The following is a 24,990-nucleotide window of genomic DNA, read 5'->3' as shown; positions in this document are numbered from 1 at the left end:
GAACCCATTATTGGCTTAATTAGTCAAGATTAACAGGTGTTCCAGATCATTAGCCACTGATGATGTAAAGACACCTATAAAACCTGCTGGCTAGGGGCTCTCCAGGACCAGGGTTGGAGACGCCTGGTCTAAATAGAAATACAATACAATACAATACAATACAATACAATACAATACAATACAATACAATACAATACAATACGGCCTACTTCTGAAATAGAAACCACAAAGAAAAAATGTTCCAGATGCATACAGACACGTTGCACCTGCAAACCATATCTTGGGCGCAAGTTAAGCTACCACGCCTCAATACATGTCGCCCCTCACAAACATGGCGCCGGTTTTCTCTTTGCCCCAAACAAAGAAGGCTTCGATTACATTGCAGCCTGGGAAGAGACTTGGCGTAGAATGACGTGTCAGGTAGATAGATACTGAATTATTTTTCAAGAGGAGTGGAAGAGATTGACTATCATGAGCAAAACTAAAAAACAAAACATTAGCATCGCCAAAGAGGTAAGAACCTTTAGTTGTGATTATCCAGTTCTGTAAGCTGTTGCCGTTAAATGTTTTGTTTTGTTGTAAAGGCGGATACTGTAATGGGGTCGTTTTAAGAAATTCTTACGTGTTAAATATTATTATGAATTATCCTGTACTCAAACATTTTTTCACCAGAAGAAATAAAGATGATAACTGGTTTCATAAAGCAATCCGCATTTATTCAATGTATATGCATAATGTAATTTGCCGTGCCTGCAAAGTAGTAACTTAAAGAAATAGAGTACCGTACAGTAACAGCCACAGTCCATTTCGAATTGGAGTGGCTGTCCCATGCATGTGTTTTTAGTAAACTTATTTTTAGTCGTTTTTTGTTTGTTTTGTTTAATCTTTACCACCCATAATTTATAAAATGTGAGGCCACATTGCTTTGACAAAAAAGAAAGAAATTGCAACAATTGAGAAAATACTGTGCAGGATCTTCACCCACGGTCACGTGAAAGTACCCTTTGACCTCTGGCCTTGTTTGCTTATTTTGATTTAAGGTCACAGTTCACGTGGTAATCTCCTGACCTAACGTTGATGGGATTGTACTGTAGTTTCGAGTTACGATAAAGCTCTGTAGAACAACATTAGAAATTGTACAAAGATGCATTTTTAACAACAGTTTGATCTAAAAGTAACAGGGGCAAAAAATAAATTAAAAAAATGTAATGGGCCAGTTTCTAGATACCATCAACACCTAGAGCACATGTAGGCTATGTATATTTACAAGATAAAAGAAGAAAAAAATGCATGGATACTTTTGTATGATGTATGGCACAGAAAAACAGTGTGTAGAGAGGGTTCACAGGCAGCTCTAGTCTTTTAGTCTCAGACAGGTATATTATCTCTCTTCATTCAGATAGACAGTGTGGAGGGTCGTCTCTCGCTGTGCAGGGACAGCCTGGAAGGAGTGGAGTTCAGGTTGCGCAAGGAGGAGCTCTCTGATGAAGGAAGGTACTGGAACACCATTACTTTGTCACACAACAATCTTAGCTTATCTTGTATAGCACCTTTCAAGATAGTTACGTCCTCTGACGTTCTACACGTAAAAAATAAGTCATTCTTACAATTTTTGGTAAGCAGTCATTCACATAATGAGTTGTCTAGAATTATTTAGTGCAATGTTGTTCTGCGGTTTTGGTTGCTTCATGTTATTATTATTATTATTATTATTATTATTATTATTATTATTATTATTATTTATTTCTTAGCTGACGCCCTTATCCAGGGCGACTTACAATTGTTACAAGATATCACATTATTTTTAATGTGATAGGCTTTCTTAGTATTCCAATACTATAAATAATTCATGTGAAAGGTGCTAGTTAAATGGGTATTGTAGTCATGCATCTATTCTGTATACTGTGTACATAGTTATAGCAGGCTTTCTTAGTATTCCAATACTATAAATAAAATTGTCACTGTGATTTTAAACATGTCTCATTATTTTTAGACAATCGCTGGAGGAGGAAAAGACTATTCTTATGCACAGAGTGTCAAAATATGGTAATTAAGTTTTGTGTGTGTGTGTATATATATATATATATATATATAAAAAAATAATCACATTTGAATTTTATATTATATGTCTGGAGTTTGGGACTTAGTTGAAAGTTAGTGAGGTTCTCTCTTTTGTATGCAGTGATTTGTGTTGCTGAGATTTCTTTTTTGTTTTCAGAGGGGGAGTTGCAGAGTCTGAGAGGGGAGAATCGCAGAAACATGCTGCTGTCTGTCACGCTGCTGGCACTCTTTGTCCTCCTCTACACCTCCTGGACAAGTTAGCTGGGCCAGACCAGGTCACTTGAACACATCAAGCATTCTGTTTTTCTATTTGGAGAATCGATTCATTCCATCAGGATCAGGTCACTTGTGGTCAGAACATTTCTATTCAATTGGATTCTATACTCGGTAGAGAAAAAAAAAAAAAAAAGACAATCTTCACTAACATTAGTTGGAGAGCATTTTGGATGAAGGTTTCTGATTAGCACTGTGCTGAAATGCTGTGGAAGCTATGTTACATTAAAAGTGAACTGTAAATACTATGTTTATAAGTTGTACTTTTATACATCTTTCACATAATCACTGATTTCCACATTTGGTCCTGTTGTGTGTGTGTCGTTTCTTTTTTTTTTTTGCGCTGGACTGGGTCTGGTACCAGATTCTTAAGCAATCCAGAACAGATATTGTTTAGGTACCTTAGACCTGATGGAGTCCAGCACCGCTCTACACTATTGTAGTTATTTTAAATTGACAGAACAGAATGTCAAACTAGTTAAAATCCTATGTATTAAAAGGACTGTGAGATTGTTAATGGTAATTCCATCGTCAACTTGAGTGTAATTAAACTGGAGAGCAGAATAAAGGTTGTGTTCCAGGATTCATTTATTCTGTGGGTTTGTCCTTTCATGCTGTGTATTGATTATTTTTGTGTGCTGATTTGCCTTGTCGTGTAGGTATCAATGCCCCTTTTGATTAGCATATAAAAACACACATGGGGCCAAGGAATTTAGGTAGTTTTTGTTTTGTTGCTTGAATTGGTTAGTACTCCAGTTCTAATTAATTGCACCCATGAATAGAATAATGTGTCACTATGCTTAGCTGTGCAATTATTATTTTCTCAGCAGACGCCCTTATCCAGGGCGACTTACAATTGTTACAAGATATCACATTATTTTTTACATACAATTACCTTTTATACAGTTGGGTTTTTACTGGAGCAATCTAGGTAAAGTACCTTGCTCAAGGGTACAGCAGCAATGTCCCCCACCTGCGATTGAACCCATGACCCTACGGTCAGGAGTCCAGAGCCCTAACCACTACTCCACACTTAAACTGCTCAAAAGTGTTCTGAGGTACAAACCTGTGTTTGGCAGGACATTATGAGTAAAGGTACCATCACCAGCATGTGGAGAGAATACTTTAACCCAGAACTGGAAAACAAAGCCATGATGACCAACAAGGTCTTAGAGCCACACACAAATATACATGTTACTAATGGAAAAAGAAGACTGTAACAAAAATAAGCTAGGTCTGCTAAAACTAAATTGATACTAAAAAGAAATAAAAAGATTATATTTAAGCAGACTGCACTAAGACACACCTTCAGTATGTCTATGCTCATTAAATGTGACTTCTACCAAATGGTCAATAAAAACCCATATATACAATGCCCATATAGTCAATAAAAACCCATTGAGATTCTTAAAGCAGAACTTTTAAATCAAGAGAGCCATATTGTGATGTTCAATTAGCTGTCATTTGGACAGCCCTGCTTTAAGTTTATTATATATGTATTGCTGCTTGTACGAGAACATTTTCCCCTCTTTTTGTCAGATATTAAAATGCTGTTTTTTAGGTGTTAGAGGGTCTAGGATAGTTTAGCAACACAAGACTAATATAATCCCAACATTTGTAACCAGCCGTGGTCCTAAAATAGTCATCGCACCCCAGACTATGATGCCCCTTCCACCATGCTTTACTGTTGCCTTTAAGCAATCGTGCTGCAATTCATCTCCAGCCCTCCTCCATACCCAAATGCAACTATTCAAATGTAATTGTTGAAAGTGTGACTCATCTGAGATCAGAACGGTCATTCAAAACAGTAGAGGCCTGTCTAACATCTACCGGGCCCAGTACTTTCTGCACTGTACATTTGCATGGGTGAGCAGGGGTTTCAGTGTGAACACACACCTGTTGTAGTCCAGCCTATGTAGAACCTGTTGTGCTGTACATTAGATAATGTTTAGTACGCTGACGATGTCTGCAAGGCTCTGTCGAGTCACACTGTATACTCTTTCTGATGTCAATAACACAGCTAATATTTATATCATGGGTTTTTCGGATGATACCACAATTTTCAGGGCTGCTCATTTTAATATGACAGGGCACTGGATATTTTCAAAATATAATAATAATTTATTACCTGTTTAATATATGTCTTCAATACCATTCTCTAATGTTGTTTCAGTTGTAATAGTTATCTATGAATCCTACTAACTAGTCAAACAGAAATGTCCCTTATAAATCACTGGGTCTACTTCCGAAATAAAAGCTGACTTTCTGAATTTGAGAAACGACCAACAGGGACATGAAGATTCTAAATTCTATCCCCTCTGAAATAGATTTTCCATTAAAAACTTAATTACATAGGGGGCAGGACTTAGTTACCCACACAAAGAAAAAGCTTCAGCTTTTGGGAGTCTTTTCAGAAGCAGATTCAGTGGTTGCAAAAAGGGACATTAACCAGTTAGCTACAGAAAACCTGGTAAATAATAACCTTAGAACACAAGCATACAACAGGCTATTCAACAGGTAAGAAATTAAATACTTTGAGAAAGCACTGGGCTGCAGTGGGTTTGAGGGGTTCAGAGTAAAAAAAAAAGTGCATTGAAAGCTACACTAAATGGCAGAATTTAAGGGGACACATGCACATATTCAATTAAATTGACAGAAACCTCCCATCATCAAAGTATTGTGTACATTTGTAAATTTATCAAAAGGCATGAGCGCAAACTTTTTTTTTTTTGTCAGGTCATCTGACGATGAAAGGAAGAACTCACTCAACATTCACTGTGATACAAACAAAATCAAAACAAGACAAGAAAAGGAAAGGAAAAGAGGATCTGAACTTCCAACTTCAGCTGCAGCTGCGGTGCCCCTTTGCAAACAGCTCCCTCAAAAGGAAAGAGGTACAAAGGAAGCTGGGGTATTTCAGTGCTGTGGAGGAGAAGCAGTGAGCAGGACTGTTCCAGTTCAAATTCTGCACTGCCCGTGCATCTCACACCTGTCGGGTTATAGTGAACAGTGCACACAATATACTTAAAAAGCAGAAACAAGAAGTGTTCTAAAATGTATGATCTATAGCGGATTTCTCAATTGATTACAAGTAGCAGAGTTAAACTGTTTTCCACCCAGCCTCACTGTTCCAGCGAGTTTGCCCATGGCTTCCAGTACAGCTGCTCTGACGGTTTACAGTTTAATCACAACTGGTCTTGGTGTTCTCCTTAGGTGGTCTGTGAATTGTGACCCCAAACTAAGTGCTGGTTCTTGTAATCCTTCTCAAATAAGGAAACTGATCCATAATCATATGCCCTCATTTAAAAAGTGTTATGAGAAAGAGAGTTTACAGACAACAGAGTTGGGGTGTAGAGATGTCTGAGGGACCTTTCTTGGCTAGCTGGGAAGCTGCAGCCTTCCTATGGTGCCTTTGTCTTCAGTGATTAATGAGAGGGCTATGTGTTCAGGGATCCTGGCACAGATGTCATAGCTACGCACATGTGCAGGGCTCACCACTGAAAAGTAGTTTGGCAGGAGAGTACATAATTAAAGCATTTTCACAGTCACACTCCTCTCGGGTACACCACTGCACATGTGCACAGCAAAGACATCCTGTAAACACGGCACACAGCTGAACCAATCAAAGCTGTGACCTCATTAGCCAGATTCCTGATGCTGAAGGACATGCAGGAGTGGTCACGAAACAGACAGACATTCTGGAGCTGAAGGGGTTAAGAGGGTAAACATCTCATGCTGGGCCACCCTGTACTGTACTGTAACAGTGGTGCAGCCTGTCTGAGGCAGCAATAAATCAAAGCTGTATAGAAACTGAAAAGCACATGAAACAGTTCCTGCACTGGGGGAGAAGGTGTAATATACAGGAGCGCTACCCCAATTTAAACGGTCCTGATACAATGAGCCCTCTGGAACTACATTGTTATTTTTCTGCCACTTACAGAAAACATATTTATTCACTTGTTATAAGCATGTTAAAACAAGTGTATAGTCGGTTGTCCATAGACACTGTAGAGGGCTCCAATCATGTGGATGAGGCGAGCTGGGAATGGAGGCTGGCTGAGGGCTGAGGTTCTGTGGGAATCATTCTCCGTGGTTCTGGTGGGTGATGGGGCAGAGAGAGGGCTGCAGTGGGGTCCAGGGTGCGTAGTAGCCAGGACGCAGGGTTGCATGTTGGTCAGGCATGGTGGTGAGCCCGGATGAAAGCAAGAACATCTTTCTTGGACAGCTTGTCAGCATCAACCCGGGTCTGAGAGTCATGAACTCTGACCCCCTCCACCCATGCCCAGAAAAGGCGCTCAAGGTGGCAAACACTGTGGAGGAAGTTGAGAGAGGTGCAGTTTTAGTGAAGAGGAAGGAGAGAGAAGAACACTTAAGATTATTGTTACAAACATCCTTATTACACCTTGTACATGCTAGATGGTGCTGTTGTACAATTTATTTTTACAAGGTGCAGGCATGCTGCAGGGGCAAGTTATCATATTTGTTCAAAATTTTCAGAGCATGACATCTCCTGGGTTTGACTTCTTTAACAGTGTGATGATTATGTTTTTTAATGCCCACAATATTCTAACCTCTCTTAGATCAGCTTTAGTCTCCTAAACCTGTCTCATGATTTAGATGGTCAGGAGTGGCTCAGTGCTGCACTGTGCTTTTCAGGGTACTCACTGGAAGGGGGCCACAGCATTGGTCGGCAGGTCATAAGTCGACTCTTTGCTCAGCTTGTTGTAGAAGAACTTCCTTTTGGAGTTTTTACTATAGGCCATCGTCCAGGGGTCTACAAAAAACAGACAAAAAACAGTCAAAACTACTCAAATAGGAACAGGCATACTGTACAAAGCAATTCTGTAAATGTACATTTTTGTGTCATTGCACATTTGCTGCTAATACGTTATGTCTCTTTGCTACATTGCTTCTTGTTCACCATTTATATAATGTATTTTTCTGTTCAAAACACAAACTTTTCAGCTTGCTATCTTGCTGCTATCTTTCTCCTGTAAAAATTAGGTTAAATTAGTTATATCAGTTTGAGTATGGAAATATTTTTAAAAAAGCATTTCATTTACCAGTTATTTTCTTATTTAAACAAATACACAGAGCAGAAGCTAATTATTTTGTATCCGTGTTCATCACCCCAGCCTACGGACAGTTTTATTGATCCCAGGACTACCATCAGCGCTCCAGATAAGCTGCGTACGGGGTGTTTCACACATTGAAAAAATATGAATTACTCATGAGATTTACATTTAATGCGTAAAGAATACGCAAAGCAATTTTTCTGCACAGCTTGAGTTTGCATGTTATCAAGCTTCTTGTACTTTGTTGGTTCCTGGAGTCTCAATAGTCAATTGATAATATACTGCAGGCGGTAGCTGAAGAATGGATCATAGAAATGCCAGGACAGCTAATCGTAGCCTGCCTGGGTATTGCCAGAAACACGTGGCCATTAAGGTTGGGTTTTCATTACAAAAAAATAAATACAAAAAAAATAAAATAAATACATTTAAAAAAACAAAACAAAAAAACTGTTGAATACACTGCGTGTTTGTAACTGGATCCATTTCTCGGAGGCGTCATAGTCCCTTTCATCCAAACCTATCAGTTTACCTATCTGTCAACCACATTTTTGGAAGGTAAATCATATAATAAATACAATATTGTGTGTTTAGAAAGAGTCGTAATGCTTTATATTGCTATACCAAGGTTCTCAATAAGGAATACAGTAATGTTGTTTCTTTATTTGCATTAATGCAGCTTCGGTACAGTTAAAAAATATATTTATTTATTTTTATGGATAACGTCTGTGGACTTGGAAAGGGAAAGCACAAGAGACTGAGAAAAAGATTTACAGAAATAAAAAGAAACAGCCTAGTACTAGTGGGAGGAGATTCGGTGAACGCAGCAGCCAACTACATTGAGAGTAGCACTATGATCTATTAATATTATTAAAGGCAGGACTAAATGAGGACTAAATAACACCACGTTTTTGTACAGTACTTCAAATTAACATTACAGTTCAAATGTAAGGCTGTACAGTTAACGCGTACACCATAAGTTAGCATTAAAGTGTGTACATTATTTATTGGAAGTACTCATGACTTCAAGGTAATGTTGCAAAATACAGTTTGAGCACATGGTGTCTAAACTGGAAAGTAAATTACTCAATGACCCAAAACCTTATCTGGAGTGCTGCTCACCATTGACAGTCTTAATGATGTAGAGGCCAGTGGGCAGAAAGTGTCTGTCATCCCGCCCCGTGTAGGACAGACGTGGAAATCCTCCTGAGCTCTTTGTCAGCTTCATCTCTAGCCTACAGCACAGAACAAACTCCTTTCAGGTTTCCCTTTATGGTTTTGGTCAAATAATAAATTAGAAAGAAAAGGTTAATTTTCCTTGTTCAATAACCATGATAGATCCTGACCTAGAAAACTTTAAGATACAGCTGTACCGGTTATGAAGTCAATGTAAGCTGGGTCTTTATCATTCGGAAACCAAAGTCACATGACCCTAATATGGTAGTCATCTTAGGTTACAGGTCAAAGTGAAGGATACTGTTAGATTTTGCCTGAGCAGCTTCCATAACACTGCCATCTGAAATGATTTGTAGAAGTGGTGACAGGTTGACAAAAACACATGTGCCTCATTCAACAGGCTATTGAATAAGGAGCAACTGCAGTATAAAGAGCAACTGCAGCATTCCGTGAAATCGTCATGATACTCCAGATAAGTCATTAACATAAAACTTCTGTATTAGGGCAGACCTGTCATCATAAATGTAACAAGCAAACCATTTTCACAGAATGGTCTGTTATAATTAACACTCAGTTGTTCTCCATCAGTGACATCTTCACCATCATTGTATCGGTATGCCGGTCAATCTACTTTGCTTCTCAATGCCTCAATCCCTCCTCTCTCTCACCTCACAAAGATCTTCTCCATCTCCTCCAGCCTGTACACCTCCTTCACTCTGTGAAAGCACACAATATAAATCAATAACAGCAGCCATTGTCCAGCTGTAGATGAAAATCCAGTTAAACAATATCTACCACAAAATGAAAGTATTATGAGCCCTCTACTAAGCTAACTTGCTATTGATTACTTCATTTCAGAGTTTGCAGCTGGCAGTGGAGAGGTTACTCACCGAATGGGGTTCATGTCAGGGCGGCTGGGTTTGGAAACGGCTTTCACAAACTTCTCAGCCATCTGAATTCTGGGGAAGAGAATAAGTATAAGGTTCAGTGTATTGTGTGGTGCCTATACTGTAGGATCAGTAGAGGGTATTCGGTGTATTGTGTGGTGCATGTAGGAAAAGCATGCCGAGGGTATCAAAGCTTTAAATGTGTAGAACTACAGTCTTCCTTACCGTTGGTTAAAATGTTGATCCCGGATATCTGTGCCATTGAGAACGAGAGCATCCAGGACGTGGACCGAGTTGATCCTTCGCTGGGCTTTGCCCTGCAGTTAAAACATATTAACATTCAATTCATTCTTGATTAAAACCAACTGGTTTTACAAACACACCCAAACGTAATAGGCCTTGTCCCATTCTGAGGTGTGCATTACGGGGTTGGCAGGCAGACCCATTCTGGGGTGTGCATGCGTAGTTAGGGGTGGAGAGGCAGACCCTGTCCCATTCTGGGGTGTGCATACGTAGAGTTAGGGGTGGAGAGGCAGACCCTGTCCCATTCTGGGTAGGTATGGGTTGTTGTTTTGCGGTCAGGATCTCACCTCTCCCTTCAGTTCTTGCACAATCTCTACAGACAGCAGTGTCTCTCTCGGCAGCTCTGTCTTTAAGCTCTCCAGCTTCTTCCATCGCAGTGGTGGCTTCCCATCCCACGTATAGATCTGAGATTTCTAACAGGAGGCAGGGGCATGTGATCAAATCAAAGGACACATGGTCAAATTAAATAGAAGAACTATATTGAAAACTAGAGGTCAAGGTTTTTTAGTTCCCCCGCTCCCCCCCACCAAAAAAATTGAAATCCCTGCCAACTTGATTTCTGTTTGAATGATGAATTTAGGAGGATAATAAAGATTGTAGGATTTAAAATGTAATGATCATTATTCCAATGAGAGCTGGATGATGTCACAGCCAGAGGCGCACTAATACTATAGCAGTGAGCATAAGGCAAGAGTGAGAAAGGAGGAATCAGCATGGTCTGCAGTCATGTGGCTGCTTACAACTAATTAGATTGCTTAGCCTGTCCGAACAATTTTATAAAGTCCACTACAAGGCTGCACTACTCATTACACTACACACTCTGTGTGGTGTGCTGCATGGCGTCTTGAAACACCAAGTCCAAACCCATGATACTCACCCCCAGCCCCAGCAGAAACATCTGCTCTGCTCCTCCCACAATGCAGCGATAATCCAGGACGTGATGAATCTTCTCAATGGTCTTGGAGTTCAGAGGAGTGGGCTTGTAGTTGAACGACTCAATATCAGAGCCCTGCAGAGACACACAGGGCAGGTTATACAGACTGTAGTTAAACAAATCGCTATCAGAGGCTTGTATTTAAACAACTTAATATAACTATTATTCGTTTATTTCTGTATTTATTTAAATCCACACCTTTATCAGCTCAAAGAACTTGGACTTGGGGTCTGTTGAACAGTGCGTCACTCTGGCCTGGTCCGGAATCTTCAAACAACAATTAAAACAAAACACATCTTTAGCCTGTTTACATGCTGTGCACTACTGAAGAACAAGGGCTTTTGGTACATGCTGTGCACTGCTGAGGCCCAGTGCTGTCCTGCCTGCCCACGGTGGCCCTAAATCAATACTGACAGTGTATACCAGAGGTTTTTATGGTCTCTCAAACCCTGTACATAGACGTGTTTCACTGTAGGCGGCAGTCCAATTTATGCATTACTTACCCCCCAGAGTTTGAGGCACTCCTTGCGAATGTCTGCCTGCTTCGTCTCTGACAGCGTTCTAAAAGATGGGAGAGTCAGGAGAGACCAGAACCCAGCCACAGAGTAACAAACACACCCCAGCATAATAATGTACACATGCTGTCACAATTTGATGAATGGTTCTCTAGACATACGTAAAGCTGTAAATTGTGAAATACTTTCGGATTAACCTCCACTATAACCCCCTCACAACTGATATGCAAATGCTCATTGCACACCAAACACACACATTAACTCATGTAGATCCATGCACAGAAACAAACAGGTTTCAGGGTTCTACCCAGGTCTTTTCTCATCTTGCAGATGCTACTGTGCCTTTAACACAAGTGACTGATTCCACTGCAAGCAGGCTAACCCCCTCCCTCCCGCAGGGTGGAAAATAGCATGGAAGCCTCTTTGACTGACAGCTGCCTTGTAGTGTTACGTCACGGTGGGGCGGGTTTCCATTTTAAGCACTTCACAGGCTCAAACATATATTATATATATATATATATATATAGACACGCACACTCCAACAGCAAAATAGAGAAAGAAAAAAAGACAATCCCTGGCTTTCTTGTTTTCTTTTATTGAACATGGTTTAACTGGGAAGTCTGTGTAGGTCAAAAGTGGCCTGGTAGCTTTTTCACTCACCAATAAAGCATCTACGTGTCACTTTGCAGACAGGCTTCAGGGCGAGGCATGGGGGAGCTACTTCAAGTTTCTGAAACATTCTATACTATATGAAGTTCAGAGGACACGGCATGATAATACATAATGGGACACAAAAAATAGAAAGGATGTAATATGGGGCTAACTGTAATATTTTTTTTATTTAGCAGATGCCTTTATCCAAGGGGACTTGCAGCTGACCTGTATACATTCTGTATACAGCTCAACTACACATGAGAGAAGATTGACAATTGGAGCAGGAAAAACACAAGTAGAAAAATGCTGACACAAATTGTGGTTAGCTGGTGTCTCTAAATGTTCTAGGTGTTGACCCTGATCCAGACACACAGGCACAGTGTATTAATATAGATAAGGCTGCACACAAGAAAAGGTTCAATAAGATGAAGCTTGCGAAAAAACAACTCCATCTATGGAACGAGTTGTATAGTTCTGTTGTAAGAATGTAAAGGGGTGTATTCTGCATGATTGTTCTTTTATTAAACAAACTCTAAACAAATAAACTATTATCTTGGAAGCAGTTGTTCATTGTTTTTTTGTGCAAGAAAGGCAGCATACAGATTTCCACTACAGAATTGACTAGTTTGCTTTATGTGACATAATAGCAGGCATAAAAGTTAAACTGAATGTATTTTTTTCTGCAACTGAATCCATTCTGTTCTGCCAAGAGCTGAATTATTTTTTTTTAGACCCATAATAAAATGTGCATTGATCAGTTTCCATCTGCACTGTTCAGTTGACAGAAGCATGAGTAAATGACACATGCTAGAGGTCCATCGTTTAATAGAGGGCATTGTATCTTACAAGATAGGATATGATAGGTTCTGCTGTAGTGATTATGTAAAGTACCCCCAGTCTCTCTCTTGAATAAGCAGATTTTATTGAATTGGTCTACAGCAAAGCATGTGGCTAAACTTCGAGTTTTGAACTCGGTTTGTAATAGTTACGTGCGTTTTTTGGAGATTTTTTTAATGGTTACGTGCGTTTTTTGTAGATTATTTTAACGTGCACCTAATATTTGTCAGTGTGCACCTAGGGGAAAAAAACTTAAAACTTACAGTCCTGCACTGAGGGATGCAGAATTTGACCCTACTAACTGTGCAATCAAAACATTCTAAGAGACCTTAAAACAAAGAATGGCCAAAAAAAATCACTTTTGCTGATGATTAAATACACAAAGACCTCTAATTTAAACAACGTGTATGTTTTGGTAAACAGCAGCGGAAAAGAACGAAAATTTCAGTTGGAAAATATTGTCTATTTATCTTGTTGATGCAAAAGTATTAAACTCCACAAGTGCTATTAAAAAAAGGATAGATGTTCAACATAAATGTTGGTAATGCTATACTTATTTTTGAAAAATGGTGTGTATTTGTTTAATGCGTGATTACATTTGTTAGTGTAGAAGACCAAATATCTGCATGAACTGTTAAATACATTTGATATTTTTTTGCATTTTATACAGTAATCCGTTGCGTATCCGCCATAACCGTTTATCCGCCATGATCAATCTCTTCAGCAACATTAGTTTATTATTGAAGAGAGAAGATTAGTTCATAGATTGTAGATCCCACAATCTCTGTACACTGTATTATATGTGCTCCATGCACTGCCATTGCTGGTAGCGTCACGTGAACTGTTTAGTGTGTTGATATGTAAATAAATCCTGCTCGCCTGCGGGGGGCGTGTCACCTTCAACCTCTGTCTCGATCTCCTTCCTGTCCCTCAGCAGCAAATGCACGCACCCACATGGCAGACTGCTACTCTGTCACAAGCATTAATACCCTGTATCTTTCTAAACAAGGGATTTAGGGGAGCTCCCTAATAAAAGTTGAATCTCAAAACAGTAATTGTGTGAATATAGTAATTGTTACAGCTGTGTATAATGGTATTTAAAACAGGATTCATTCATCTGACTTTTTACATATCCGCCCTTACTCTGGTCCCACCGCAGTCGGATATGTATTTAAATACTAAATAAATAAAGTTGTTATAAACTTATGAAAACTTGTATTAGAACAAAAAATTTAAGATGGGGGAAGTGAAAGGGGTACTGAAACTTAGTAAGGGTAAAAAATATTTGAAAGTTGTAAAGTTGATGTGTTAATCTGATGTGCAAAAACATGTATGACCTGTATTTCAATAAATGTATTTCATTTGTATTCAGATTTGTTACATTAGAAATCATTTTAAGGCAACACCTGGTAATGCAGGAGTGCAAACACATTTTTCTGGGGTGCGTTCAATAGGCGGAGTGCTCCAGAGCATCACGTGGTGCTTTCTCTGGAACGGCCTGCACGCTGAGAGCACTGCATAACAGTAGTGAGCTCAGAGCTGTCTCGCTGGAGGTTCAAAATGGCCGACCTGCATTATCAGTGCGGTGACTGCAAATATATTTTTTTCAAATATGGATTTGTATGACCAACACATGTGACAAGTAATATTTTTGTTGTCATTTTAGGTTTTTAAAACTGATTATGGTATTTTTTTAAAGTGACGATTGTATTAGGAAAAGGAAACATGGACTATTTATAACTTGACAAATCTGACTCGTACCTCAAGATGTCAAACCAAAACAAGTCAGTAACTTCAATACAAAAATACAGTAGTAGTAATTACATTTAAAAAAAATACACAAACATGGCAAATATCGTTAAGCAACTGTTTTAATACACAGCAATTTCTTGCCTGCTATTGTGAAACTGCTCGCTCCTAACAGACTGTTCAGTAACTACTAACATATGTTACTGGGTGCCACGAGAGAGCTCTCTGCTACCCAACGCACCCCAGGCTTCAATGCTCTACGACCGAACTATAGAAAACTCCTGGGGAGAACCCTGGGTTTGTGCACACATAAATTCAAGACAAATAGACAGAACCATAATTACTTACGTGTCCAGAACAAAGGCACGGATTTTTGCAAGAGCTTTTATCTGAACAGCACAATGGCTAAAACAATATAAAAAGAGACGATAGTCTTTATTAAAACCTACAATGTAGAACACTTATACAATTACACAAATCTGACTTAAAATGCGTATTTTAAACTTCAAATCAATTTTAATCAAACTAAAGCTGACTTAAAATGGGCATTACAATCTGTGCTAGATTGATATTAGACTAGAGACTCGATCTGAAAGAGGTTTACAAGTAAATGACAGGAGGCCATGGGCCAAGTGCTTGTCCGTTTCCTAGTAACTAATAGATCTGAAAACTTTGTCAAGTCGGGTCTTAAAGGATCCTAATGATTCTGTTTCAACAACATGACTAGGTAACCAATTCCAGACCCTCGCAACTTTGTGTGAAGAAGTGTCTCCTACCCTCTAACTTATGTCTAAGCCTTTTACTCCCCTGACGTGTGCTTGTGTGTGCGTGCTGACCTCTCGTTGGAGCAAATCATGTACTCGTAAAATTCAGTGTCCCCCTTCAGGATGTCAAGTGGCACAACCAGGTTCACGTCCTTCTCAGTGTTCCTGAGATGGTTCAGCTTTAGGTTCACTGCGAAGAGATACTCCCTCACCGCGTCTATCCCAGGCTTCAAACCACGGCACACCACATACCTGCGAATGAAAGATTGATCTCACATCACACCTACTGTGGGCACACCACACACCAGAGAGACAGACACTGACCTCTCAGAGTTCACAATGAAAGAGCAGATAAACAAACAGACAGACCTCTCAGAATTCACAATGAGAGCCAGACACTGACCTCTCAGAATACACAATGACAGTAGATAGACAGAGACAGTCTCCCTCTCAGAGTTCACAATGAGAGAGCAGACTGATCTCTCAGAGTTCACAATGAAAGAGCAGATAGATAAACAGACAGACAGTCAGACCTCTCTGAGTTCACACTGAAAGAGCAGACAAGCAGACAGACAGACCTCTCTGAGTTGGCGGGGCGGCTGGTAACAGGTTTGAACAGGGATATCCGCTCAAAGCAGCAGTGCAGCAGGTATATCAGGCCCACACTGAACGGGGTGAACAGGTCAAATGTCTTGCAGAGGAAATGGCCACCTGGACCACAAACAGAACAGTCAACAAGTCAACAGGTCCAATGGTTAGAGCAGTGGATTCTATAACTGGAGGTGTGCTGGGTATTGCAGTCAGCTGTATATTGAATGCAGTGTGTATAGTGCTCTGAAGAGATGTGAAGCAGTTACCTGTCCTGATGACAGACAGCCCTGTCAGGAACTGGCACAGAAGCAGCTGTTTGCTAAGGATCTCCTGAATATTCTCCTGTCCTTCCACAGAGAATCCCTGCCAAGCAAACACAGACAATCAGCTACCATAATTAAGGTTTGGTCTAATTTATAGACACAGATCCAAAATGACTCTTATAAAAGACAATCAGGGGTTATTCACCCTACCCTGGCGAATATTTGAACATAGTATTAATTCCAAATGCCTATCACTAGGGAAGACATATCTGAAAATACGCTGCAATTTAGCAGATCTGACCTGGAAATAACGAACACAGTGTTTATGCGAGAGCGTCAGACAGTTTTAGAGGACTGTACCCCGTCAGCCATTAGGAAGTGCACCCCCTTGCCATCGGTGCTCTCCAGAACGAAGTTCCGGAACGCGCTGATGTTCTCTGGGCGTGTGATGTCACCATCACCATCAACACCCCCCTCACCTGTAGCGAGAGAGATGAAGGAAGTGAAAACAAGACAGAGGAAATGAGAATGAGTGAGAAAAGGAGAGAGCGAGGTAATTGAGAACAAGAGGAAAGGAATGAAAGAGAGGAAGGGAGGGAGAGAGTGAGAATGAGAGAGGGAGGGAGTGAGAATGAGAGAGAAGGAAGAGGAAGAAGGAAGATTTTCTCCCTGAAATAATAGACCGTGGTGAGAGCAGGCTTACCATAGTAGGGCTCAAAGAGCTCACTGGGCGCTGCAAAGAAGTCCTCCAGCTTGAAGTCGTTGGGCCCCTTCAACGTCATGCCAAAGCCCTTAGCGTGCCAGCGTCGTCTCCACAGGATGTATTCAGAGAAGCCTCCAGGGCCAGCACACACATCCGCGAAATACAGCAACTCTGCATCACGCTCCCTCGCCTGGGGTCTCTACAGAGGTGTGGGGGAATGAGTTACCAAGGATTACCTAACCATGTTGTTAATAATCAATCACTGGGATCCTTTAAGACCCGACTTCTAAAACAGCTACTGGGAACTAGACGAGCACTGATGGGCCAAGCAATGGTTCTCAAGTTCTTAATACAACACAGACTCACGCAGTTAAGGAAATGTTAAGGACAATACAGCACTTGCTTACCCCTTGCAAGTCTTTAGGGTTGGTGAACATGTTATCAAACACATGGTCAATGTTGGCCATCTTCATTGCAGCTCTATGAAGGAAAAACAAATCCATAAACTAGGTTCACCTTCATTAGTGTAGGAGAAGAAAAATGGTAATACTCTCTGCTAATCCCTTTTTAATGCCTTGGAGACAGCACTGCATAGACTGTACACTGCGGCTGGCTGTATCACAGTATACTGTATGAATAAATACCTGTTGAGGAAGAAGACTCCGCGTATGGTCTCATAAGGGTTGGATCGAGTTCGAGCACGACGCATCTCCTCCCCGTCCAACTCATCAAACACGCTCTGTTGAGACAGAGAGAGAGGTCAGCTACTGAATCAAGCACACCTCACATTGAGAGGAGGAGAGGGAAAGACACCCAGGAGCTGACTGGAAACAGTTTAATTTGAGAAGAGCAGTCCCAACTTTAACAACAATATGCTACTAAGTGCAAAACTGCAGATATTACAAGATTTCATAGCAACATGAAGGTAAGTACACAGTTGAAAGAGACACTTTATATTGCAAATCAGGAATAAAAGTCAGGATTTTGTGACAGAAAATGCAAAGACACAGGTTCACGTTTAATTCTTACCTTGCAACGCAGAACATTGTATAAAAGATCTTCACTGCAAAACTCTGTTTCATCCTCAATCTTCAACTTTCTCTAATAAAAAAAAAATGTATGTTTATATTTTATACAGAAATAAAAGAAAAAAAAGTATTATTGAGAATAATTTAATCAAGTTTTCTTAAAGGGACTAAAGCTATGCTTCCATTAGGAACAGCTTGTTCATAGCAGTGCAATTCACATGAGCCTTTACTGAAATGTACTTTATTCTTTAACATTACTGATTACTGGGGCAGCAGTATGGAGTAGTGGTTAGGGCTTTGGGCTCTTGACCGGGGGGTTGTGGGTTCAATCGCTGGTAGGGGACACTGCTGCTGTACCCTTGAGCAAGGTACTTTACCTAGATTGCTCCAGTAAAAGCCCAACTGTATAAATGGGTAATTGTATGTAAGAAATAATGTGATATCTTGTAACAATTGTAAGTCGCCCTGGATAAGGGCGTCTGCTAAGAAATAAATAATAATAATAATAATATTTTGATTAACTTTTCAAATAATAATAATATGGGGTCAATGGAGAGTCTTTATCTCTGTTTATTCCAGGGCAGTGGATGTAAACCAAGACTTTAAATCAGTATCAAGCCATTTTCTCTAACTCAGGAACAGAATTAGCAGAAGTATGAGAGACGGCAAGAGCAGCACATAAATGTATGACGGTCCATAAGTAAACACAAAATATTATTTTAGTAATTTATTTTTATGCTGATTTATCAAAGACCTATGTCAATCCACATTGCACACTCAGTGTTTTAGGGGCCTTTCACACCTAGTTCTTCTGGAAAGGATCATTCGCACTAGAGTTCAGTTAACACCTAAGTTTGGTTTGTTTGTGCAGGTGTGAATGTCAAATATTAGTTTCGCATCAGAGTGCGCACCAAAGAGAACTAGGTTTCACCTGAAAGGGTGGTCTCGGCTCGATTGAGGGGAACTGTAATAAGTTTCCCCCTCAGTCGGCCAATGTGAAAGCAATCGCGTTAGAATTCATGATGTAACAGAAACCGAACCGACTGGTGGTGTGTGGCAATGTGCCCCGCCCCTGTGTGCAATTGTGTGTTATGTGTTGTATGTTGCGTGTGTAAATGTTGGTGTATAGTCATTGGTACACGGGATATAAACGGGTCTGTGTTTCACGTGTATTTAAAAAGTGTATATTTGTATTTAGGCACGGGATTGCACATCACGCACGTGCATTTAAAATATAATATGTGAACACGGGGTTTCACGTAATGAATTCACGTGCTGGGATTCAAGTGAGTAATTAATTAGTAATTGAATCCCAGCACAACAGTATAAATAGATGCACGTTTAGTCACTCGTGGTTAGGTGTTCAGAGAGTGGAGAACGGGTGAGAGAGGAGTAAAATAAGATCGTAAATATAAGTGTTTTGTTTGTACTCGCCGTGTTTGTTCGTCTGTCCTGCACCGTCTGTTTAGTGTTTAGTCGTTTTGTATGTCTGTTTATTTTGGCGCAAGTGCCGTGTCCTGTTTTTGTGCTGTTTTCAAACCTTTTATTTTCTGTGCTGTTAATTATTAAATGCTGAGCGCGATCACGCGCTCAGCTTAAACAAACCACATCTCTCTGTTTATTTACTTCCTGCTTCTGGTCTGACGCCACCCACTCCGGCCGACTTTGTGACATGGTGTTATTAAAATACATTTTAAGTTATTAAAAGAAAGTAAGCATTATGTATACTATAGATGTGTACAGTCTTTATATATACAGTCTCAGAAGAAAGTGTTGGAACCCGTCATTTCAAACAATGTTATTCACTAATTTATTATGTATTTCATTTAATAAATACTGTGTATTTATTACTTATTTAACAATGATGTTTTTGAAGTACTGGCACCCACTGTCAAATCATAACTCAAATAATTTACCTGCAATCTTTACAGTACTCGCCAGCATGACTTCAAAAACATATCATTGCTAATACTTATAATTTAATACACAATATTTATTAAACTAAATACATCAGAGAATAACATTGTTTCCAATGCTCATTTTATTCTGTCTGGGCACTGTATATATTATAATTATTTGTACATTATTATTTTTAAGTTACAGATATAAATAGCTTGGTCTCCCACATAATTGGTCTTTCTGCCTCGACACACTTTTTCTGCGTTTACGTGTCATTACAATACAATCATATTGAGAAGAGAAAGGCTGATAAACAGGGATTGATAGGGACTGCTTACAACTCACCGATGTCGGGATAATGCTACTGGCAATGCAACAGCCGACAAAAATTGAAAAAAATAAAGCGTTCCTCCTCATTTGTCGCCTTTGAAATCGTCTCCTCTTTGCACAAAATACAGCACGAAAACGTTGGCGTTCCTCAACAATATTTATTATCTGGCTTTCGTGCTGACATTCTACCAGCAGATGTTGAACAGAATGTACGTACATTGTACTAATATCGCAAGCCTTGCACGGACGGAACCCTCCGTGTTTAGTAATGAACATCCGCCTGGGCATTAACAGGAAGATATCATTTTGAGCACGTGCACAAATCCAGACGATCAGATTCACTTTGCAGTGTGAAAACAAACGCATTCTGGTGCGATTACAGTTGAGAAGGCGAACTTGAACTCGCTTGGAGGAAAAATGTAGTTGTTTGAGATCTTCTGGTGTGAAACCAATTGAAGCAAAATTTTAGTTCAATTGCAAGTGAATTCTAAATCGGATCTTCGTAAATGAACTAGGTATGAAAGGGCCCTTAACGTGCTGGTTTGGCGTAAGCAGACACTTCCCCATTTTAATTGGTCTTCCTGACACATTCGTTTTGTTTGCTCTTCAGCTTGTTACCTTCCCTACAGTCATCCACTCCCTTAGCTCCTGCGCATCTGGGACCTCCGTAGAGCACTCTGGGAACCAGCTCACCTGCTCTACCGCACTAGGCTACAAGAAACAACAATAAGGTATTAGGTAGACAAGGCATCAGGGGGAAAGGCACCTCAGAGTAAACATGAACCATAAATGATATGTGATAAATATGAAGACAGTATTGCAAAGTGTGCTTTACCATGTAAAAACCTAAGAAATTCACATTACCTCAACATGGTAGCCATACTGGTGCAACAGCAGCAGCTTTTGAAATTATTGTATATTCAGAATGTTGATCCTTGGCACCTTTTGCTGATATATCACATATGTTTCCTTCCTTTTATTCTAACTTGTCTGCGTTTGTTTTGGTTAGCTATAGATGCCTATGCATATGAATGACACGATACGAGAAAGCAAAGTGGAGTACCTGCGGCTCGTCTTCCCAGTCCACATTGAGCTCTCCTTGGAATCCCTTCAGCATGAGCCCCAGACCACGCCTGCCACGCTGCGTCGACGCCTCCACTATCTCTTTCCGGCCCTGGCCAAACTTACCAAGACCTTCTCCTTCCCTGAAACCCATCTTAGCCTGTGTGAGAGAGGAAGTAAGAAACAGGGTGTGAACACTGACCCTAGCCACGTCTACACAGGGGCCTCTCATCTTTACCCTTTAAAATGTATCTCACTAAGGTTGTTTTTGAACTTGTGACGGTTTTAATATTGTTTTGTTTTCAGGTACCTTATGTTTTTAACCAGTGGGTCGCATGCAATATTGTTTCTGATTCATTAGTTTGGATGGCTAATTAAAATGTATCTATTTGTATATGTTATCGGTGGATAGCCAATAAACACCGGGAAAACTGTGGAAATGGTTAATCAATTCATGTTGACTTTACTATTTTCCCATTCAAAAATAAAACCTACTATAAACATAATAATAAATACATTTCCGAGTGCTGCTGGGCAATGTCCTGCCTTCCTGACTTGCATCTATAATTGATTCGTTCTGAATGCTTTAAACCCGCCCCAAGTACTGAGTGACAGCACATTCCTACATTTCTATTGGAGACTCCGCTTGCGAGATTTAAAACAAGATTACAAATCAGGAATGGAGGCTTGTTAGCGGGACTTAAAGCTGTATTACAGTTAAGATACTGAGGATTTAAAACAGAATTGTGGCGAAATGTAAAAAATGCCTGCACACAAAAACCCCAGAAGAATGTGCCCGTGACCATAGGGATTTCGTTGTGGAAGACAGCAAAGGAAAGAAGGTACACCTAAATGTGCAAGTACTGTCGATTTACTATATACATTTTGACAGAAAAAAAAAAAACAACCAAAAAGACTAATTTCATACAGTATATCAAAAACAAAAGTCCCGAAAAAAAACGATTTACATAAAACTCGAATATAGCTAAAAATAAGCACCGAAAAATACAATTAATAAACCGAAAAACAGAAGCCCTAGTTACAGTACACAGGTTTACTGGGTGCCAGCGGGGGAGATGAGGAGACTTGCATGTTCTATTTATTGGTTCGGTATCTCAGCTAGTTCACTGATTGGGGTCTGTCATAACAAAGTGAAATAGGTTCCTGTGTGGCACGGAGCTTCTACACAATAGTGAATATGGGATGTACATCTCGCTCTATATGTTTGATATACAGTTTTTCAGCAGGGAAGTAGAGGTAACAAAAAATAAACTGTATTCAGTAATTTTGGGGAGGATTTTTTCAAAAACAGGGATGATCTGTTTCGACTGAAAAGTATGGCATTTAATCTCTTCCCTGATTTTTTTGTGCCTGCTGTTTGTTTTGTTTTTTTTCAGAACATTGACCTTAATGGCCTAAAAACTCTAACCCTCCAGACAAACAGGTAGACACCAAGACAAGCAGCTTGTTTACCATGAGTTTCTGCGAGACACTGTTGAACATAGCGTATCGATTAGAGGAGCCCTCCAGTGTGGATTCTGAATGAGATGCATGCTGGGATTGTAAAGGGTCTCCAAAGACGGGTCGGTGCTCCTCCGAGTCACTGCCAGAGTCACTGCTGCTGCTTGAGGAGTCTGAAACAGGACAAAAAGCAGGGTTAGTCTGAGCATAGACTATACTGCATTATAGACACCAGCTACTGTACTGAATATTCACACTGTACTACTGTACCACTGTCAGTATCACACACACTAGCTGTAGCTCAGTGTCTACGTTTATAGTGAGAGACTAGCCATTCATAAATATTGACATGTTTTTAAAGGGAGAAGCAGCATTTTTGGGTTACAGGTGCCAATGGCTCCTAACCCCAAAAAATTTTAGTCGCATTTCCAACCATTTTAGCTGGTCTGGAGCCCTGTGTAAGAATCAATGTAAATAGGGCTATTGGAACAACAACAGTTCAATAAGATCTATATTACTAACCCTTCACAACAACATCTGCTTCATGAAAAAAAAGGAGAGGAGTCATGGACTACACTCAACACATTTTACCTACAAAACCTCAGCCCTGGAACACAACAATATAAATAGTAAAGTATTCAGTGCTGCTTTTGTCTCTGGTTTGTGTTCAGATCTGTAAATAGCGTGCTGTCTTGCATTTCCCTTATCTATAAAATGCAATCACTGTGAGGGAACCTATAGAGCACAACTGCTACACTGACCCTACTGAGCAGGCATGGGCAACTGCGGTCCTGGGGGGCCAATCTACGGCAGGTTTAACAAGTATAAATAAGTACTTACCTGCTCTTGGGCCTGGATGGAGATTTCATTGGTTCAATTAAGCAATCAAGAACATGGTTGTAACAAAGACCTAGTCACAGTGCCAGTGTTGTCTATCCCTGCTGTAGAGTGAGACTGACCCAATAGAGCACTTTGCACACCCTGTAGGGGGTGACGAAGGCAGTGCACTTGGGGGGGGGGGGGGGGGGGGGTCTATTCCTCTATTCGGGGAGACAGCGCTGATGTACTGCACCTTGACTGACGTGGTTGCTGTACTGTGGCTCATCGTCAGACGTAGAGCTCAGGTTCAGGCCCAGATCCTCAAAATGTTTCCGCTGTTTCTTCTGCGGCTCCACAAAATCTGCTCTCCTCTTCATTGTTCTTAATGCCAACACAAACACTGCCTAGTTAATAAAACTGAGTATATTCGCTAACAACAAATGCTTTCCAGTTTATTAATCAAATTAGGATGGTCTCTAATTAAGGTGGTCTTAGTACAGTTACAGTGCATTAGTTATAAATGGATACTGAAGATGACAATCAGACCTACAAATTAACAAAAGACCTACAAATTAACAAACACAGTAGCATTTTAAATTATAATAAAGTACTGAGTTGGCACTACACACAGTACATGTTATTGGAAAGTTATTAATTATTTATAATAAAAAGTTGTTAAGGGCTATGAAAGAGGGGCTGTGGCCAATTAAGGGCAAGAGGCAGTTTAACAAACTAGAGTATGGGTGTTCAAAGTTTTCTACTTATGTTACATGTTTCTTTTTTTAATTTTAAAACATTATGCAATTAATACAATTTCATGCTAGTGCATTTATGGGGCAGCATTCTCACTGATAGATTATATATATATATATATATATATATATATATATATATATATATATATATATATATATATATGCAAGTGGATAGAATTAAAGTAACCATGTATGGTGTGTTTTTATTATATACTTTTTTTTCCCCACTGTAAAACCACAACAAAAAATTAAATAAATAATACCTGTTTGTCCGAGTACGGGTAATTAAATCCGGTGTCCTATAGTCAGGTTACCTATATCATCCCGCTTTCAGGAACGGTACTCGTCTGAGATCCAATCAAGACAGTGCTCACAACAGACACGATCTACTGCCTCTGCAGTTTGCTTTGCCTGGGTTTGTGTACCTCAAACAGTAGACTAAATAAAACGGGACGCAGAGGAGTGAATTCAAACCTGTCGCCCTAATTGATGCACGAGTACAGTTGCACTTTCGATTCGCACAAATTACAAACAGATATGTCGGTATACATTACAATCCCTCAGTGCTCGGCGAGTGATGACCACATCGAAGATGTTCCTCTCCCCATCATTGGCTCGCTTTTTCGCCCAGTGGGTTATTGGTGTTTAACATGTCATCCGGGTTACGGAGTGGTGTATACTAAATATTTAATGTTTCGATCCCAGGACTATAACCTCTCTTAATACACTTTCTCAATTCACTATCATTTAGGATTTCCAGCGCTTCAGTCGCATGGGTCCTTCATGGCTCGCCGACTCTCATCAATGACGTCTGCCTAACTGTGGTGGGAGTCTGAAGATTTGCCTTTTAGGAC

The 24,990-nt window shown here is 40.0% G+C and overlaps 2 protein-coding genes across 3 annotated transcripts; one reads left to right on the top strand and one right to left on the bottom strand.

Moving 5' to 3' along the window:
• The first annotated feature begins 351 nt into the window (after positions 1-351).
• On the top strand, positions 352-2,475 carry ccdc167 (coiled-coil domain containing 167). The gene is made up of 4 exons (XM_034003088.3): positions 352-513; positions 1,400-1,494; positions 1,994-2,046; positions 2,219-2,475. Exons 1-4 carry the CDS (start codon positions 472-474, stop codon positions 2,320-2,322), a joined length of 294 nt encoding a protein of 97 aa, XP_033858979.1. The 5' UTR covers positions 352-471; the 3' UTR covers positions 2,323-2,475.
• A 183-nt stretch (positions 2,476-2,658) lies between these two features.
• Positions 2,659-24,990, bottom strand: LOC117403072 (cap-specific mRNA (nucleoside-2'-O-)-methyltransferase 1-like). 2 transcript variants are annotated; one of them, XM_059024530.1, is made up of 24 exons: positions 24,400-24,989; positions 23,635-23,762; positions 22,575-22,735; positions 21,103-21,261; positions 20,658-20,750; positions 17,812-17,883; positions 17,427-17,521; positions 17,190-17,262; positions 16,783-16,981; positions 16,440-16,558; positions 16,083-16,179; positions 15,804-15,936; positions 15,298-15,477; positions 14,810-14,866; positions 11,210-11,267; positions 10,905-10,973; positions 10,650-10,781; positions 10,060-10,185; positions 9,695-9,786; positions 9,473-9,541; positions 9,251-9,298; positions 8,529-8,641; positions 7,000-7,108; positions 2,659-6,644 (listed from the first exon to the last, which is right to left on the bottom strand). In XM_059024530.1, the coding sequence occupies exons 2-24, from the start codon at positions 23,756-23,758 to the stop codon at positions 6,509-6,511; spliced, it is 2,514 nt and encodes an 837-aa protein (XP_058880513.1). In that variant the 5' UTR covers positions 23,759-23,762; positions 24,400-24,989; the 3' UTR covers positions 2,659-6,508. The 2 variants fall into 2 exon arrangements, with proteins under 2 accessions (XP_058880513.1, XP_058880514.1); XM_059024531.1 differs by lacking the exons at positions 2,659-6,644; positions 7,000-7,108 and having other exon boundaries at positions 8,543-8,674; positions 24,400-24,990.

This window comes from Acipenser ruthenus, chromosome 5 (genome assembly GCF_902713425.1).
Source record: "Acipenser ruthenus chromosome 5, fAciRut3.2 maternal haplotype, whole genome shotgun sequence".
In the NCBI taxonomy this organism is placed as follows: Eukaryota; Metazoa; Chordata; class Actinopteri; order Acipenseriformes; family Acipenseridae; genus Acipenser; species Acipenser ruthenus.
The sequence above is the reverse complement of the archived record's forward strand: the minus strand, read 5'-3'. Positions and strand labels throughout refer to the sequence as shown.